The following is a 19,546-nucleotide window of genomic DNA, read 5'->3' as shown; positions in this document are numbered from 1 at the left end:
CCCCCCCCCCCGAAATTCCCATGTTAAGAATGGTTTTCTTGGAAATTATTTTAATAGGGGAAAGAAGGATTTTGTAAACTATTCTCTTTTTACGCCGTCCTCTAATTGTGCATACAAATCGTCGACTATTTTCAATTATGAAAAAATTCAAATAACTTTAAGAACAGACCTTGCAAACCAGCTTTGTTTTTAAAGAAATATAAACCTTTGTGTAACTCGTAACTTTCAATCCATTACATGGAATACTTTTGAGAAAAATATTTAGAGAGATTTAATCATGTAATATATGGCCCCACCACCTACACCAGTATACATTTTACAGTTTTACAAAAAATAAATACGGACATTACACAGAGTTTTACAGTAATTAAACACATTTTTTTCTTCAAGCAATAAATCTCTAATTGAATATTGAGAAAGTTTAAAAGAATCGGAATTGGTACTCATATCAGAATTGGGAATTTAAAACGGAATCGGTAATTGTATTGGAATCGGGGGAAAAATTCTGGAATTGTCCCATTACTAATATATATATGTATGTGCGTATGGGTGTGGCGTGGAGGCTAAGGAATGAGGGTAGAGAGTTGTATGTTTTTGGTTTTGGTTCTAGCTGATTGCACCCAAGTCATATACACACACATATATATATATATATATATATATATATATATATATATATATATATATATATATATATAAATAAAATTACAATAAGTTTACCAAGGTAATCAAAATGGTAAACTTAAAATATATTATAAATATTAAAGAGTTAATATTTACAAGTAAAGTAATCTTAACCAGATGTAAAAGCTCAATAAAACCGAAAGGGAAATAGAGCTTATAATATGAAAAGGAATTCTGCCTTTTGGATCATTTTGGACCATCTTCCAGTTTGCGATTCCTTTGGAACTTACCTGTTGGATTGGAAGTTTTTAATTCGACCGTGTTTGGATTTTACCATTCTTGGATTTTTACCCTTCACCGGACTATCCATTCATGTGAAATCTTTTTATCATTTTTTTCTTTTCCCTCCTATTCCCCTTACCTCACACCTTTTTTTTTTTTAACCAAGTAAGATCTGTGACTTACTTGTGGTTTCATTAAATACTTTTACATGCAAAATCCGATCCGCATTTTGCTAATTCCTGCCCTCTGATGAGAAGGAGTGTATTTCTTCGAAACTCCGCGGATTAAGGATTATCCACTTATCTTGTGCTTCCTTTTTGAAATTAAATATGTTTTTAACTCTTTTTCAAGATGTTTTTTAACATGTTTTATTAATAATTTGTTCATATATATATATATATATATATATATATATATATATATATATTTAGTTTTGATCTCACTATTATATATTAGATTAAATATAATAATCAATAGATATGTCTCTATAATAATAAATATGTAATCTGCATGAATTATGCTATCATCTTTAAGCATATCTTATGACTGGGCAACGCCGGGTGGCCGGCCTGCTAGTATATATATATATATATGAGGGACATTCCAAAAGTAGTAGCTCCTGTTTTTATTCTGGATCAAAAGGGATTGCTAATTGCATTGTTATGATGACTAAGCGTATGTATTTGTGATCTGAAAGTTTCATCTTACTGTTGCAGATACTGACAGTGTGAGACTCTAAGAAAGCAACTCCTGTCATGGACCTACGTCAGAAGTAAAGATACATCATTAAATTCTTGGCCTTGAGAATGGTAGTGACTATGTAGAAAATTAAATTGTGGAGTACAAACGGTTGCTTCTTTTAATGGTACAACTCCTGTTTTCGTAGCTCTTCATTCAACATTTAACATTTTGAAGTTTTATTTTTGGAACGACCCTCGTTATATAGTTTACAATTTACAGCTTACAATTGTTTCAGCCTTACGTTAAGGTATTTTTAATGCTCATAATGTATTGCCTAATAAATTTTGAACAGTAAAAATATCTTGGTGGCAGGCTGAAACAATTGTATGCTGCAAATTTAAAAAAATGATCCTTTGGTGAATTTTGTGAGAATTTTGTTCCCTTACATTTCATAAAATCTATATGATATTAAAATAGATGCTTCTTCATTATTTGTTGAAATAACTGAGACTAGCATATATGTGTCCTGTAGAAACTCTCTGGGATACGGCATTAAAAAAATTAGTAACAAAATACAGTACAATATATAATACGCATGTATATAATCAAATAACATTATAAATAATACAGGAAGATGGGGAAAATACCATAACCAGAGCATCCAAGTCATATATATATATTTGCCCATGTATGGAATACTGCTGTCACATTTGGGCTGGGGCATCTACTACTAGTCTCTCGTTCCTGGACAGGGTCCAAAAGAGAGTCGCCAATCTAATAGGTCCTGAACTGTCCTCTAAACTTCAGTTCCTGTCCCACCGATGACATGTTGCATCCCTCTGCCTGTTTTACAGGTATTTTGATGGTGGATGCTCTGACGAACTACAAGCCTTTGTTCCCCCTCAACGTAAATACCCCCGACAAACCCGACAAGCAGCGAAGTCCCACCCCTACACAGTTGAGATCCCTAGATGTAAGAAAGCGTTTTACTATAATAGCTTCTTCCCCAGAACTGCAAGACTTTGGAATTCTCTTCCGGTTTCCTGCTTCCCCAACTGTACTGACATGCAGAAGTTCAAGTGTAATGTGAACAGACATCTTGCTGCTAAACTCCCTACATAGTACACCTGGAACTTAGGCCCCTGATAGTAGCTCCCTACATCAAAGTGGTAATGTGCCTTGCTTGGGGTGAAACTGTAATAAAAAAATAAAATATATATATATATATATATATATATATTAGTTTTGATCTCACTAATATATATTAGGTTTAATATAATAATCGATTGCAGCCAAAACATCATATTCCACATCTAACCTGAAAAAATAAAAAAAGGTATTCTAGGGCCACCATATCCTGGGGTTCTATTGTGTGTGCGTGTGTGTGTATATATATATATATATATATATATATATATATATATATATATATATATATACTAGCATGGGTGCTGGAGTTGCCCGAGTGTTTTGAGGTGTATGCTGAGCAAAAAAAAAAAACGGTCAATTTTTTTAACTTTGACCCCTATTATGACCCCTTAAAATTTATTGTTTAGGGCTCAAATAAAGTTATTAAGTTAGATCCATGTCCAAGGAATCTATATCTAAAATTTCACGTGTTTCGACCCAAAATTGTCGGAGGAGTTTGGTAGAGTTCTCAAAGGTCAAATCGTTGAACTCTGACCCCTTAATCGCCAAATTTCTGTCTGAAAACCAATCACATAGATTTTCCCAAATCTCAGTACCCTGTATATCAAATTTCAAACCTGTAGGCTTCAAATTGACAGAGTTATTGCGTAGGGAAATGTACACACACACACACACATACACTCATACACACACACACACACACGTTCACTTTTATATATATATACTAGCATTTCAGCCCGGCATTGCCCGGGTGTTTGGATGTGTATGTTGAGCAAAAAAAAAAAAAAAGTGGTAGTAGGAAGGCAGGCTCGAACCTGTACCACAAAGGAGGAAAAGAACGGGGTAAAACCTAACGTTTATGCTGTTACGACCACCGCCAAACCGGAAGCGACATTTTTTTAAATTAAGGCTAGATAATCTAAAGGAGAGGATAACTTTAAAAAATATCGGCGAAAAAAGTGACCCGCCCCTGTAGAAAAGTGCCTAGTTGAAGGGGAAGATATTAATGTTTTTAGCCAATTTTTCGATATTTGTCGTATGAAAGGTCGAACTTTAAACTGATACTGATCTTAGTAAAATCCGTCGCCTCTATTGAAAGTTTAAGGCAGACATGCAAACAGACATACATACATTTATATATTGGTAACTAAAAATTTTCAACCCAAACTGATGAAAAAGCTTGCCCTATCTCTGAATACCCTTTATGTAAAATTTCAATTATTTAGACCAGAAATTGTCTGAGTAATTTGGAAGAGACCGCAGAGGTCAATTTTTTTAAAACTTTGACCCCTATTATGACCCCTTAAAATTTATTGTTTTTGACTCAAATCAAGTTATTAAGTTAGACCCATGTCCAAGGAACCTGTATCTAAAATTTCAAGTGTGTAGACCAAAAATTGTCGGAGGAGTTTGGTAGAGTTTTCAAAGGTCAAATCGTTGAACTTTGACCCATTAATCGACAAATTTCTGGCCAAAAATCGATCACATCGATTTTCCCAAATCTCAGTACCCTGTATATCAAATTTCAAGTCTGTATACTAAAAATTGACAGAGTTATTACGTAGGGAAAAGTACACAGAAACACAGACACACACACACACAGACACGTTCACTTTTATAGATATATAATTTTATAGATATATAATGTTTTGATAACACAATTTTTCTAATAGTTTGCTAGACTAAGAATAAACCTATAATAAAAAATATTTTAAGGTGCTTCTTTGTTATAAGATCAAAATATAGAATTTGAAGCAAAACCAATTGGTATCTACTTAATTGTTTTGTCACAGTACTGAACATATCCAAATATTTATATTTTCATTTATAATTAATTTTCTACCTGATCATCTTTTGTAATTTTTGGCTACGTTCATTATTTCGTAATTTTTGGCTACGTTCATTATTTCGTAATTTTTGGCTACGTTCATTATTTCGTAATTTTTGGCTACGTTCATTATTTCGTAATTTTTGGCTACGTTCATTATTTCGTGATTTTTGGCTACGTTCATTATTTCGTGATTTTTGGCTACGTTCATTATTTCGTGATTTTTGGCTACGTTCATTATTTCGTGATTTTTGGCTTCGTTCATTATTTCGTGATTTTTGGCTATGTTCATTATTTCGTAATTTTTGGCTACGTTCATTATTTCGTGATTTATGGCTACGTTCATTATTTCGTAATTTTTGGCTACGTTCATTATTTCGTGATTTTTGGTTACATTCATTATTTCGTAATTTTTGGCTACGTTCATTATTTCCTGATTTATGGCTACGTTCATTATTTCGTAATTTTTGGCTACGTTCATTATTTCGTGATTTTTGGCTACGTTCATTATTTCGTAATTTTTGGCTACGTTCATTATTTCGTGATTTTTGGCTACGTTCATTATTTCGTGATTTTGGGCTACGTTCATTATTTCGTTATTTTTGGCTACGTTCATTATTTTGTGATTTTTGGCTACGTTCATTATTTCGTGATTTTTGGCTACGTTCATTATTTCGTGATTTTTGGCTACGTTCATTATTGTCACAGGACAATTAAGTAAATACTACTGGCTTTATTTAAAATTCAATATTTCGATTTTCAGCTTTCACTTCAGTAACGAAGAAACACCTAAAATTATTTTTATCAAAAGTCTAGTCTTACTCTCGCAAACTATTAGAAAAACTTTGTGATATTATATATAGCATACATAGTCTCAGTCTTTTCTACAAATACTATTATGACATGCATTCCTCAGAAATTGTCTAATCTATTCCCTGCTTCCTTTGTTCCAGCTCGTTTGACTCGTTGGTCTAGTGGTCTCCATCAAATCGCTGTTTTAATACCTCGTTGTAATACAGCTTTTTATTCCAATAGCTTCTTTCCAAGGACTACAGGGTTATGGAACTCTCTTCCTGCTCACTGTTTTCCTTCTACTTACAGCCTTGGTATTTTCAAGATTAAGGTCAATAGGCATTTCCTGTCTTTGCCAATAATCAGCTTTCGTTCTTGCTAGCTCCTTACATCAAGTAGCTTCATGCATTGGTTCAAGAGATTTCCATAATAATAAGCTCTACTCTCTGTTGTGTTTGTATTGAGCTTTTTTATTTGGTTGGGATTAAAATATCTATATATAAATATTTGGTATTTATATTAGACTAGCAGGGAGGAGATACCTAGCATTGCCCAGGTGTTTGTAGGTGTGTGTATGGGGGAGGGGGTAAGTAATAATCCTGAAACAATGTTAAAAAAATCGGACCCCCCCCCCCAAAAAAAAAAAAACAGTGAAGAAAAAAAATGGCATAAATAACCCTGTCGGATCGAACCTGCAATCTTAAGATAACAACGTTGTGTGTATAGGGGTGGGGGGTAAACCAAAGAATAAGCGAAGTAATAAAGAAACGTTGCCCGGGTGTTTGAAGCTGTAAAAGAAAAAAAAAATACTTTTGGTCAGGAGGCGGGATTGAACCCGGAAGCCTTGAAGCGGAGGTGGAAACAAAAGCCAACAACTTAACCGTCTCGGCCACGAGTGAGAGAAATTGATTAGAGTGTTAACTTAAGGCTTATAAAGCGAGTGAAAGAGGTTTGATTGACAGATAGCTGCTAAATGAGGTCATCGCGGGAGCGTTACAATGACATGGCAGTATTTTTAGTTTTCGCTTCCCCCAGATGATGGTGGGGGGAAAAGCAGCTCCCCATTTAAAGGGGATTGTTCAAATCGAATAGCAATTGTCTGATATAAGGAGAAACTCAACATTGATCAAAAGTTGATTGCTTTCTGGATGTTTCGGTGCGAAAGCCGAATATACGAACCGTTTGAATTTAGTTTCACTGTATTTATACTAAAAAGCCAAACAAACAGGCAACAGAACGAAATAGCACGAATCTTACAAAAGTCGATGTAAATAAATCTAGACGCGCATTCACAAATCATAGATATTATTATTAAGACGGTATATAAAAAGTTCTAAGTAACCCCGGCGAAAAAGCCTTTGCGAGACATACATAAAATGATCACACACATTTTGCCTTTTATATATATAGATAGATGGAAGTTTACCATTGCTTATGTCAGGTGAACACTGCATTCCTTTTGATTTCATTATTTCTTTTTTATATATATATATATATATACACACACACACACACACTGTTTTTTTTTAATAAGTTGCTACACGGTCATGAGCATGTTTCAGTCAACTAGTTACCAGTAACTACAGACCTCTTCAGGTGATACAGCTTATACGAAAGCAAAGTTTGCAATGTCTCAGGTCTTCCTCGTCACAGGGAGTTAATTTATATATACATATACACATATATATATATGTGTGTGTGTGTGTATATGTGTGTGTATATATATATATATATATATATATATATACTAGCAAAAGTACCCATTGTTGACTGAGCTCAAAAACAGCCTACAGAAAATGGACTCTAATTTATGAAAGTATGATAGGTTATGAAAAGGAAGGGTTGTAAAGAGATAGCTTCGATTTTGGGGGTATCAAAACCAAAGCAAAATATGATGAAAGTAAAAATAAAATAGATAAACCCCATAATTTATTAGACCATACCTGTTCACACTGAAACACTTATCACAATATTCTGTGAATCTATATTAAAAAACCTTGTTAAACTTTGTGATATATTTCCATTCTATGGAGGTCGGGCACGAACGAACACCCCATAATTTTATTATACCATATTTCTTCAAACTGAAACATAATTATCAAAGTATACTTACGCAGATAGATATGAAAAGTCTTTATTAAAGTTTGTGCCTATTTCCATTCTATGGAGGCCAGGCGCGAACGTAGACCCCACAATTTTATTATACCATCCCTATTTAAGTTAAAACATACTTATCAAAGTATTCTTATGTACATCTATATCAAAAACACTTGTAAACGTTTTTTTTTAATTTTTAAATTTTTTATTTCCATACTTTGTGGACCAGGCGCGTACGCAGACCCCACAATTTTAATGAATCATCATTATATCAGATCAAATATACCCATTCCTGTGTCTCGATACATCTTCTATCATTATACGTGATCAGTTTTCTATAATAGTCAACCATATAGGAGCTTATTCGTGACCAGACACACACACAGACGTTCAGCTTTATATTACAGATATATATATATATATATATATTAATTGAAATTTTGAAATACTTTTAGATTACAGCTTTTATAATAGTGTAAAATTAAAGTCCATATAAATATTAGCATCAATATTTATAAGACAATCACAATCAGATAAAAAATATTAGCATCAATATTTATAAGACAATCCCAATCAGATAAAAAAATATTAGCATCAATATTTATAAGACAATCCCAATCAGATAAAAAAATATTAGCATCAATATTTATAAGACAATTCCAATCAGATAAAAAAATATTAGCATCAATATTTATAAGACAATCTCAATCAGATAAAAAAAAAGTTCAATATATGAAAGAGTATAAATAAATATACTTTAATCTTGGATGGGACCATACAAATTTTTTTTTTCTCTTAGACTGGGCCAATATTTTATTATAGCTAGACAAGCAACTACCTCAAGTCAGGATTGAAAGTAGACCGTCTATATATTCAATGAAAGAATACAAAGTATATAATTATTTTTGTTTTTTGTTTTCTTCTTTTTCCAGTTTGTGTGCCTGACACCCTTGGTGCTGAAACAGTTGTAGAAACTAGTTCCTTAGATGGTAAATTCTTAAATGCGTCGACCAAGCGGGTTTCTCAGGCGGTTTTGGCATCAAAAGGCAACATCGACGCAAATTACCTTCTGCTTGAAGAGGACGGTAAATCTGTCAGTAAAGTCATCCAGGCTGAAGACTTGGTGGAAATCTTTGAGACGCAAACCTTGCAAGCATTCTTGGCCCAAAGAGATTCCGCGATTTCTTCTCACTCCAACTCTACAGACAAGTAAGTTTTTTTTTCTTTCGACATTACCTAACCCTAACCGTAACCCTAACTGTAACCCTAACTAACCTTATGATGACAGCGTGGAGGAAATGGGAGGTGATCAGTATGAGACAGGCAGGGACAACCTTTCTGCCATCTCTGTTCACCAATGACAACATCTGCATCAGCAGTACCGCAGACCACTTCACGTCAAATAAATTTTTTAAAAAATCTTGCAATTCCACTAAAACTAGATCTGCCCTGTGATCTATCGGATCACCTTTGGTTATAGTCAGCTAACGTACTTCCTAATTTTCTGCGGAATGCTACCGGAAGCTGTGACTACATATATATTTATACTTTGTTATATTTTTTGAAAAAAGGATTCCAACAGAGTGCTCTATTATAAGGAAAAATTCCAAAAATAAGAGCATGTTATTTATATTTTCATTTACAGAAAGTTTACATAAGTCATCGATACTTCTCTGTCTGTTTCTGGTCTACAGACACGAAAATTAATATATAGGGTATTTGGACCCATGCGAAACTTTACATTTGGATTTTAGCCAGGGAAAATCGGTGCAAAAGTGTGAAAATAAAAAAATGGAATTTGCCAGGTGACGGTTGAACGACGGCATTACGAATATGCATGCGTAACGTAACAGCTATTGGTTCATGTTTTAATTTTTAGCCTTGCAGCAAACATGTCTTCATAGCTCAGGTATTAACGTCAAAGGAAAAAGTAAATCATAAGCTAAACGTTTTGCTTTCGATTCTCAGTGTTGGCATACAAGTCATTTTTTTTTAACTTGTTAAATCATTACTATATATTGGGTCCAATAAATACGAAATCTGTATTAATGAAAATATTATATTTCAGCATATTTTACGACCAGGGAACGCCGGGCAGCCTGCTAGTGTGTGTGTGTGTATGTATTGTTACGGACCGGTATGAAGCTGAGTCGGGGTGGATGTCCCCTGGTAAGAATCTTATGACTCTAGGTCAGCGCTTCACCCTACGTTGTCTGTAACACAATATAAAAATAAAAATAAAATAATGAGAAGTAAAGTGTCGTCCACGATTTGTGACCTATTTGACACGTTGTCTGAGGTTCTCATTAGCACATTTTGTTCCGAACGATTCAAACTCAAAGCAAGAATGACACAACGCTAGAATCTTAAAACACAAATTTTATTCAACATCTTTAAATTTAATATCACACCGCAATAGGTTGTGGTGAGGTCGGATGATAAAAAAAAACATCATAAAAGTAAGAAAAGAAAACAAGGTTACAAACAAAAAAAAATAATATAAGAGAAAATGTATATATCATTTCCATTATGGTATGACAGTTCGGCCAAGGACAAGGAGCGGAGATATCGGGATGGGGAAATCATAATAGTCACTTAACTTTATCCAATTGGACTTTCGTGTTTCATAATGTCTCCGCAAAGTTCATCATTCACGAGATTTTTCCTGTTGGTTTCTTCTTGGATGGGGACGCCCGTCGACATGACGATATTTTTGTTCGTTGCAACCCTCTTCTTATTCATCTTTAATATCTTCGCCATGAACTTTCCATGATATCCATTCTCGGCCGAAAGAATTCAACTCCTGTTTATTTCAGGGAAATCTGTTTACGCTGCGCTTTGGGCATTCCTGAGCATCACCGGCTCATAGCGAATTTTTGTTATTTTTTTTTTTTTGATTCATTATTCGCTCAAACGTAAAGAAAACAACCGGTCCATTTGACAACGTTCACTGCTCTCCCCAGTCTCTTTTTTTTTCTGTCTTTTTTTCTTGCCTCTCAATTTTTTTATACAAATGCTATCGTTTATCACTGTTAAAAAAAAACGCTCAGTTCAAAAACTGCTTTCTTTATTCGTCCACTTCAATTTTTCTTTCTCTCCTTTCCTTTTTCATCAGCTTCGCTGATAGTGGGCTCTCTCGCGTATTGCATTTTCAGAGGGAGGGAGGGGTGTGTGTGTACACCTCGAACGCTAGTGCGTTTATTTATTTGTTATTATTATTTATTTATTTTTTTTTTTATTGAATTTAAATTCACGCTCGCCGAAGGCAGGGGGGGGTACGTTATGATTATTTCCCAATTTATCAACCGATATCAACCGGCCTCTCTATCAATATAACAGTATGTATATATATATATATATATATATATATATATATATATATAACTACTTCATTTATTCGCATAAATTTAATATACGAAAGTATAGGTTTATGCGTAAACTTTAAGTATTTACTTCAAAAGTGCTCAATACGTAGGTAGAGCTAGTTAGTAATTTATAAAATATATATGGCGATTAAGCTACACTGAATGTTCTGCGTTTCATCCAACTATAGGATTCGTCAGGCTTATGCGCATAAGCCTGACGAATCCTATAGTTGGATGAAACGCAGAACATTCAGTGTAGCTTAATCGCCATATATATTTTATAAATTACTATATATATATATATATATATATATATATATATATATATATATACACATCTCAAAATAACAAATGAAATTATTGAAATCAAAATAACAAATGAAATGGTATTACAGCATGAATTCAGAAATTGAGATAAAAATATCCATCAAAACAAAAACTTTCAATTAGATTAAATATGATGAAATTGATTAAAAAAAAAAATTTTTTATTGCATTTTCATCCCAAACAAGGCACAGTACCACTTTGATATGGGGGGGGGGGTTACTATCTGGGGCATGATTTCAGGGATTCTATGTAGGGAGTTGAGCAGCAAGATGTCTGTTTACATTAGACTTGAACTTCTGCATGTCAGTACAGTTGGGGAAGCAGGAACCTGGAAGGGAATTTCAAAGTTTAGCAGTTCTGGGGGAAAAAAACTGTTAGAGTAGAAGGCTTTCTTACATCTGGGGATGCCTACTGTGTAGGGGTGGGACTTTGCTGCTTGTCGGGTTTGTTGGGGGTATTAACATTGAGGGGGTACAAGGGCTTGTAGTTCGTCAGAGCGTTCACCATTGAAATACTTGTAAAACAGGCAGAGGGATGCAACATTTCGTCCGTGGGACAGTGGCTGAAGCTTAGTTGACAGTTCGGAACCTATTTGAAAATTGTTTTATTTTATGAACATCAACCAGCTTTTGCCAAAACTGACTGGACTGTTTTAAATATGTACTTTTGTTAACAAAGCTATTAAGAACAAAGAAATATGGAAAACCTAATTCTATTTTATAAAATTTCTTGAAGGGAGGAGTGTTATTGTAAAGAATAAAAAAACATTTGGAGCTTCTTCATTATGAGAACGCAAATTGAAATTTATACAATGTATCAGAGTTTGTGTTTTATTTTTATTTATTTTTTTACTTGTGAACCCGTGCGTCCCCTCCCTTGACAACCGCAACATGAGAGATGATGATATGGCCAGGAGAAAAGATGAAGGAGAAGAACACCATGGAAACCACATTGGGGTTGGTGATGTTGTTGAGCGAAGGGGAGGGGGGGGCATGGTTTTAAAAATTAAATAAAACTAGCCTGGGTACCCGGTATTGCCCAGGTGTTTTGGAGGTGTGTGTTAAGCAAAAAAAATAAAGTGGTAGTCGCCAGACAGGCTCGAACCCATACTGCGAAGAAGGAAAGAAAAGTGAAAAAAAAAAAAACGTGACGTCTTTGCTGTCACGCCCATCGTCAAACCAGAAATGACATAGGTTTAAATTAACACTAGACAATCGAAAAGAGAGGATGACTTTGGAAAATATCGGCAAAAAATGCGACCTCTTCCTGCAGAAAAATGCCCAGTTGAGGGTGAAGGAATTAATGTTTTTGGCCAATTTTTCGATATTTGTTGTCCTAAGGGTCGAGTTTCAAAACAATACCAATCTCGTGAAAATCCGTCGCCTCTGTCAAAAGTTTTAGGCAGACATACAAACATACATACATACATTTAAACAGATTTTTGCCCTTTATATTATAGACTAGCGGGGGTTACTGGCGTTGCCCGTGTGTAAAAGAAAAAAAAGTTTTGGGAGGGAGGTAGGCTTGAACCCAAAGTCTTGAGATGAATAGCTTGATGACTTACCAGGACTTACAAGGACAGGGAATTGAGAACAGCTGAAAATAAACATTTAAAAAAGCAGGTGGTTGAACGACAATGTGTGGTTTTCTAGGTCAAACATCACGCCGTAATAGTAGTAGTAGTAGTAGTAGTAGTAGTAGAGAAAATGAAATCACAGCGTAACTTTTTGTAACATAATAAGAAATACAGACGACCTCATTTCGTAAATCGGACATATTAAAATCTAGGCAGTATATAAAAAGTCCTAAGAAACAGTGAACCCTCCCCCTCGAGCGACCCCCCCCCCAAGCCTTTGGTATGACATACAAAAACAATGTGCACACACACACACACACACACACACACACACACAAAGTGAGGTGGGAACACATTTTATCGCAATAAAATAAATTTTTTAAAAATTCAAACCAAATGTCTCCTCATATTTTCTGTCTTTTTCAGAAACAGTCTAAACAGCGTGAGCGGAGAATCTCCAATGACAAAAGGGATGTCGATAGTTTATGTTGGCGATGAGGGGATGCAACTTGTGCCGACGGATACGATTGAAGAAGAGGAAGAGGAAGACGATTGCAATTTGCCTACGAAGGACGTGATGAAACGAGAACGAGATAGAATGAAAAAAAGAGAACAAAGGGCCAATCCGATGTACAGGTAGATATTTTAACCTTTATAGTTTGTCTAGCAAGGCTAGCCGGTGTTGCCCGGATGGAAAGAAAGATAGTATGTGCTGAGGCTTTTGCAGTATACCGAGTTTTCGAACAATTTTTTTTTTTTTTTTTTTTTTTTTTTTACATGGAAGTCACCACTTATCAAGGCCCAGAAGCCACTCGGGGATAAAGGGTTATTGCGTGTACAGTAATCAATGGGATAGTATCGTAGTAATCGTTAGTATTGGAGATTTGATAAAATGTCTTATTTAAGGGGGCGGTTCATCAGGAATTTGTTTATGTTGGACTTGAAGACATCCAAGTTGTAGTCAGGCGGGAAACAGGCAGACGGAAGAGAGTTCCACTGGCGTGCACTTCTAAGAAAGAAGCTTTGTTCATGAAATTTACGTTTGCATTTCAGGTGAAAATATTATCACGCACTTAACGTTTCGAAATTCGTATAAATTCCAAAAGTTATGAAGATGTGTTAAATTTATTTATTTTTTTTTAAATTGTTGAGATGAGCGGTCGGACATTTTTCTATTTTTTCATTGGCAGATTTCAAGGAAAGACAGGGAGATACGTCAGTTTGCCATACAGAATTGGTCGCATAACTCTTCCACACTAAAACATATGCCAAACTTTCACAGGAAGCACTTGTCTAGCTACAACAACAATCAACAGTTTATGCCCACTCTCTATCTATGCCTAAATCTAAACGAAAATTCCATAAACAAAGTTTCTTTCCTAGAACTGCCTGTGATTAAAAATTGGGACAAACCTGTTTGCGTGCAGCCTGTGGAGTGCCATATAGACGAGAAGAAAATTTTTTTACAAATGGCCGCCTTTCTCTTTCTATGTTTGTAATGTTGTCACATGACATGCAAATGAGATGTTCCCGGTTGAATATAAAAAAAGCCTGATTTTTTTTCAGAGACAGCATCATTATTGATTTGGATGTCAGAGGAGCAGATTTTTCTAGCAGAGCGTCAAGATCTGGAGTAGTGCGGTTTTGGCAGCAGGGTGTTAACAGTTTTTAACCACACTGCTCGGCTGTGGAACTCTATTCCGCTGGCCTGCTTTCTAGCTGACTACAATATGATCATCTTCAAGTTCCATGTGAACAACTTCCTGTTGAGTTGCACCCCCTTAAATAATCAATTTCTTTCCATTTTCACCACTAACTATTAATAAGTAGGGCTATGACTGCAGCATATTCTTTTCATTGTTTCGACTCTCGAGTGTGTATCCATTAATATCTTATGTTTTTAGATAGTGACGTGGTTCTCAATTCATTAACTATGTCGGATATATACTTGAGAGTCAAAACAATTAAAAGAATATGCTGTTGTCATAGTCTTATTAATAAGCTGTTGTCTCAGTGACTACTGTACACTCATTAACCCTTATCCTTGAGTGGCTTTCTGGCCTTGATAAATGGTGATTCCTGTTTTTTAAAAAAAAACCCTGATAAAACTCGATAATTTGATGAATTTTATTTTTACTTGTAATTTATTTACTTTCAAAATTTTGAAATTTATATTGATTTAGTCATGACACGTAAGTATATGATACTGTGGGTTTGTTTTGCAATCCACAGAGGTACGAAAAAGTTGTCAAAAGAAAAATATATATATAACAAATAAATGTTGTCAAAGGCAAGATAAGTTACTTTTCTACCTAACGGGATAAGTTTTTAGTGTTTTTATTTAATGAAAGATCTTTATTTAGTTTGAAAGACGAGTAATGTTGAGCGCTACTGAAGATTAAAAAAAAACGCTGCGATATATTTGAAGTCTCGAGAAAGACTTAAAAATAAGAAATAAAACAGAATGGTGGTAGAAATCATCCAATAAATATTACCGTGATATTTATTGAGTGAGTTTCTACCACCATTTTATTTTAATTTCTTATTTTAAAGTGATTATCGAGACTTCGCAGCTATTTTTTTCTTATTCTCGAGCAGCACTCAATATTACTTGCTTTTCGAGCTGAATAAACATTTTACTTTAAATAAAAACTTATTCAGTTAGGTAAAAAAAAGTAACTTATCTCGCCTTTGATAACATTTATTTGTTATATATTTGCTTTTTGACAATTTTTTTCGTACCTCATTGGATTGTAAAACAAACCCGACAGTCTTTTTACATGAAATGCATTTGTTCTGAAAACCTGGTATGATGCATCCATGTCTTGTTGGGAGTGACTTCCAGAAAAAAGAAAGAAATGTTGATTTGTTAGAATGTCAGAGATCAATGTTTGGATCGAAAATCCATCATGATAAGGAGACGTTAATCCTTATTTTTTAAAAACTTTTTTTTTTTTTTTTGAGGATAAAAATGACTACCAGAACAGTAGAAGAAACTTGCCATAAAGCAAGCGGATAACAGGAGATATTGTGTTTTGAAATAAACAGCTTACCTTGTAGGCTTGTGTATACTGTTTTACAGCTTTTTTCACTTGTGAAGTAAATTAATGTTGGTTATCAGGAGAGAAAACGGTCCGTTTCAGGGCCTTCCTCTTCTTAGTTTATTTTCTTGTAAACTTGTATATAATCATGTTTATAATCTTTTTCTTACATATTTCATTTCATTTCTTAGTTGATTCACTCGAAGACTTGTATACAACCATGTTTTTTTTTTTTTTTCTTTTTTTTGGAGGGAAATTAACTGCCTGTTATTAATTAAGTTCTCTTAACTTATTACTTAGGTATTATTCTTACAAGAAATGAATTTCATAAAAATGTGTTTAGCATAGTCTGTTTTTGTTTTTTGTTTTTTCAGGTCGATGCAAAAGGTTTTGTTGAATTAAAATTTCAACTTGAAAATGATGGAAATCTTTATTCGAAACAATAACGACCTTTGATCTCTATAACTTGATTCCATCTGCCAACGAGCTTGTAAATGCTTTGATTGTAAAATTCTTTAGGCTTTCATGTGAAATTTAAATCTAACTCCTGTTTAATATCTTAAGATGTTAATTTAACGCCATCTAAATGGTTTTGTAATTCTCAAAGTAAGTGATAGTCCGAGGGAGCTAGATTAAGGGAATATGGAGGATAGGACAAAATTTCCCAACCAAATTCTCCTAGATCTTTGGTCAGTAGTGCCGTGTGAATACGAGCATTATCATGATGGAAGATGACTCCCTTTCTGTTAGCTAGATAAGATCGTTTTCAGGTCAACATGGGTGAGAATATTGCATAAAAAATATAAATAATGCTTTAGCAATCTGAACAAAAACTTATAAATTAATTGTGATGACATGTTCAATTGATGACAACATGTTCAACCCTAAAATAAAATTTAGTTTTTAATCAAGCACAAATTGTATCTAACCCTAGCACTAAAAACAATGTCGACAGTTTTCCTAAAAATTCTTACAACTTTTCTTGGTAAAAAAACGCATAAAAAGAAATTCAGAAGTTTTCTTAACAATAAGCTTTAAAAACTTACAAAAAATAAATCAAATTTTTTCCTTGAAAATTCTCCTAAAAAAAAAAAAACTGTTTCTATTTATTTAAAACAAAAACTAAAAAAAAAAAAAGAAATATTTATTCATGAAACTTACGGTAGGTTGTTGTTAAATTTTTATTTCATTGTTTTTCCATTTTTTTTAATATATGATAAAAACATTTTTAAATTTGAAAGGTGTTCGGTGGTTTATCTTAGCATGTTCTGGTGGTTTAGCTTAGCATGTTCTGGTGGTTTAGCTTAGCATGTTCTGGTGGTTTAGCTAAGTTACTGGGCGAGCTCGTGAACATCATGGAAATATAAAAGTACTTCTTTTTAAATATTGATGCCAAAAGCATTACCACTTAAATTTTGTTTTGTGTTTTTTTTTGTTTTTTTTCACAGGGAAAAAGAGAAGGAGAAGGCCAAGGCACGCATGCGGATGATGCGAGCTGATCCAAACTATCGAGAACGTGAAAGACGGCGTGATCGGATACGGCGCAAGATTTCCCGTCAGCAAAACAATGAGTTGCGGCAGAAGGAGAAAGATCGTGATAAAGAATACAAACGTCTGCACCGTAATCTTCCACTGAACAGCGTCATGACGGAAGTGGAGATTGGCACGAATGAAGATAGCGGAATGGGCACAAATGCCAGCATCGGCACGGGCATCGGATCTGGTGGCACAAAAACGGTTTTAGAGCTCCACCCGCAGCATTTTGCCTTACGACAGTCTGTGCTGACAACGGACGTTACACAGCTTGGCGGCATAGATGATGGGGTCAAGATGGTCTCCGAGGCAAGCGGCATTGCTCCGACAGACTTGAACTGTATGACACTAAACGAGACCAGGGCAGAGGCTGTCCTCACCTGTCCAGTCAGTCTACAATACACGCTGACCACAGACGGACACCGAATTATGACGTGAAAGTCCCACCACCACCACCACCAATCCAATCCCCACCCCAGTATCATCTATGACACTGACCAATTGCATACTGCAAACATCGCCACCATCCCCGCCACCAACAATACCCTCCACTCTACCACTGCTGCTGCTGCGATTTAACCCCCCCCTTCCTCCCCATTCACTTCTCCTTCTCGTATTCTTGTTTGCGATGAATGTGTGTTTCAAAAGGAATTATTTTATATTTTAATAGTTTTTAATTTATTGTACGTTGTGATGTTTATCTTTCATCATTTTGTTTTCATTGCTGGTTTTTTTTTTGTTTTTTTTTGTTTTTTTTTTCTTTGTAATGTTTCGGCCAATCCGGTCTTTATCCTTTCTCCAGTTAATTTGCCATCTTCTAGACACGTTTTAAAATATTGTGATTTGTCGTTGCGATCACCTATATCAAGTTTAGTCTGTGCTGCATAACTGATAAGAGAGATTGAAAATGTCAAGTGAGAGATGAGTCATCATGAAAGAAGTCGAGACTATTTGAGGTAGACATGTTGACTCTTAGTATTGACATTAATAATGGTCGACCATTCTTTCTGATGTTATTTGTTCAGTTTAGGGGTGTTGTAGATTTCAAATACTGTGCTTTGTCAGCCAGTATTGTGAAGCTTTAGTTGTGGTGTTGATATGGATAGCAAGTGTTTTGGTTATAGTCATCTAATGTACTTAACTTCCGGTGTGTCTGCTACCAGAAGTGGTGATAATGCAAATCGGTTTCTTCACTTTTATTTTTCTTCAGTAAAGCGATTAAAATAAACTATAAGAAAAGGGACATCATTGAAAAATATAAAAATAAAAATAACCCAATTAATCTTTATTTGCACCTCTAAATAGTTCATTACTTAAAGAGTTTTAAACATGCTTTCAATAATTCTTTAAAAAATAAAACTAATCTCATAATTCTTAATTAATATTTTTAAACGTGTTTTCAATAATTCTCTAAAAAAATTCAATAATTCTTAATTAAGATAAGGCCAAACAAACTTTTCAATAATTATCAAATAAAAAAAATATAAAAGTATAAAGATAAAATTATTGAAATGAAAATAACAAAATTTCAAACATAAAAAAATCTATTCAATAGATAATATTCCCAAAATAGTTTAAAATTTCTTTTAAAAATGTTTTTAATAATGTTCAGTTTAGGAGTAGACCTCAAATACTGTGTTTGGTCAGTCAGTATTGTGAGGCTTTAATTGTGGTGTCGCTATGCGTAGCAAGCGTTTTAGTTATAGTCACCTAACATACTTCCTAACTTCTGGTGTGTATGCTACTGGAAGTAATGACAAGTCAAATAGGTTTCTTCACTTTTATTGTCCTTCAGTATTTCTACTGTAAATCGATTTATTGCAATAAAATATAAGAAAAGGACATTATTGAAAAACGTACAATAAAAATTAACAAAATTATATAAAGATAAAAATAATACAATTAGTTTTTATTTGCACCTCTTTGCTTTATAAAATAAATAGTTCATTACTTAAAAAGTTTTAAACATGTTTCAATAATTCTTTAAGAAAATAAAACTAATTCGGTGCTTGTACAGTTTAATCAAGACATTAAAAAATTAAAATATCGAAAAACGGTTATATTGTACATATCCGTTATGGAATGAAGTTCTACAAAAATAAAATATCAAATAATTTGATCGAGTAGTTTTTTTTTTGGTTTTTTTTGACAGCGAAAAACAATTTGTTATGATACCAAACAAAAGGTAGTCATGCTTTGATTTTTAGGAAGAAAAGCTAGTATTAAAGATGGGGAGGGAGTGTCAGCGTTT

At 34.0% G+C, this 19,546-nt stretch overlaps 1 protein-coding gene across 1 annotated transcript in view; it reads left to right on the top strand.

The window, feature by feature from the left end:
- Nucleotides 1-18,784, top strand: part of LOC145243588 (uncharacterized) — a 55,405-nt gene extending 36,621 nt beyond the window's left edge. The window contains exons 3-5 of the mRNA XM_080106578.1: nucleotides 8,386-8,662; nucleotides 13,148-13,357; nucleotides 17,211-18,784. Of these exons, the coding sequence (XP_079962704.1) occupies nucleotides 8,386-8,662; nucleotides 13,148-13,357; nucleotides 17,211-17,733 (1,010 nt within the window). The 3' untranslated portion in view covers nucleotides 17,734-18,784. The remainder of the gene's footprint in view (nucleotides 1-8,385; nucleotides 8,663-13,147; nucleotides 13,358-17,210) is intronic.
- The last annotated feature ends 762 nt before the right edge of the window (nucleotides 18,785-19,546 follow it).

Source organism: Euprymna scolopes, chromosome 22, assembly GCF_053919585.1.
Source record: "Euprymna scolopes isolate OS-2025 chromosome 22, ASM5391958v1, whole genome shotgun sequence".
Classification (NCBI taxonomy): Eukaryota; Metazoa; Mollusca; class Cephalopoda; order Sepiida; family Sepiolidae; genus Euprymna; species Euprymna scolopes.
This window is presented reverse-complemented; position numbering and strand designations above follow the sequence as displayed.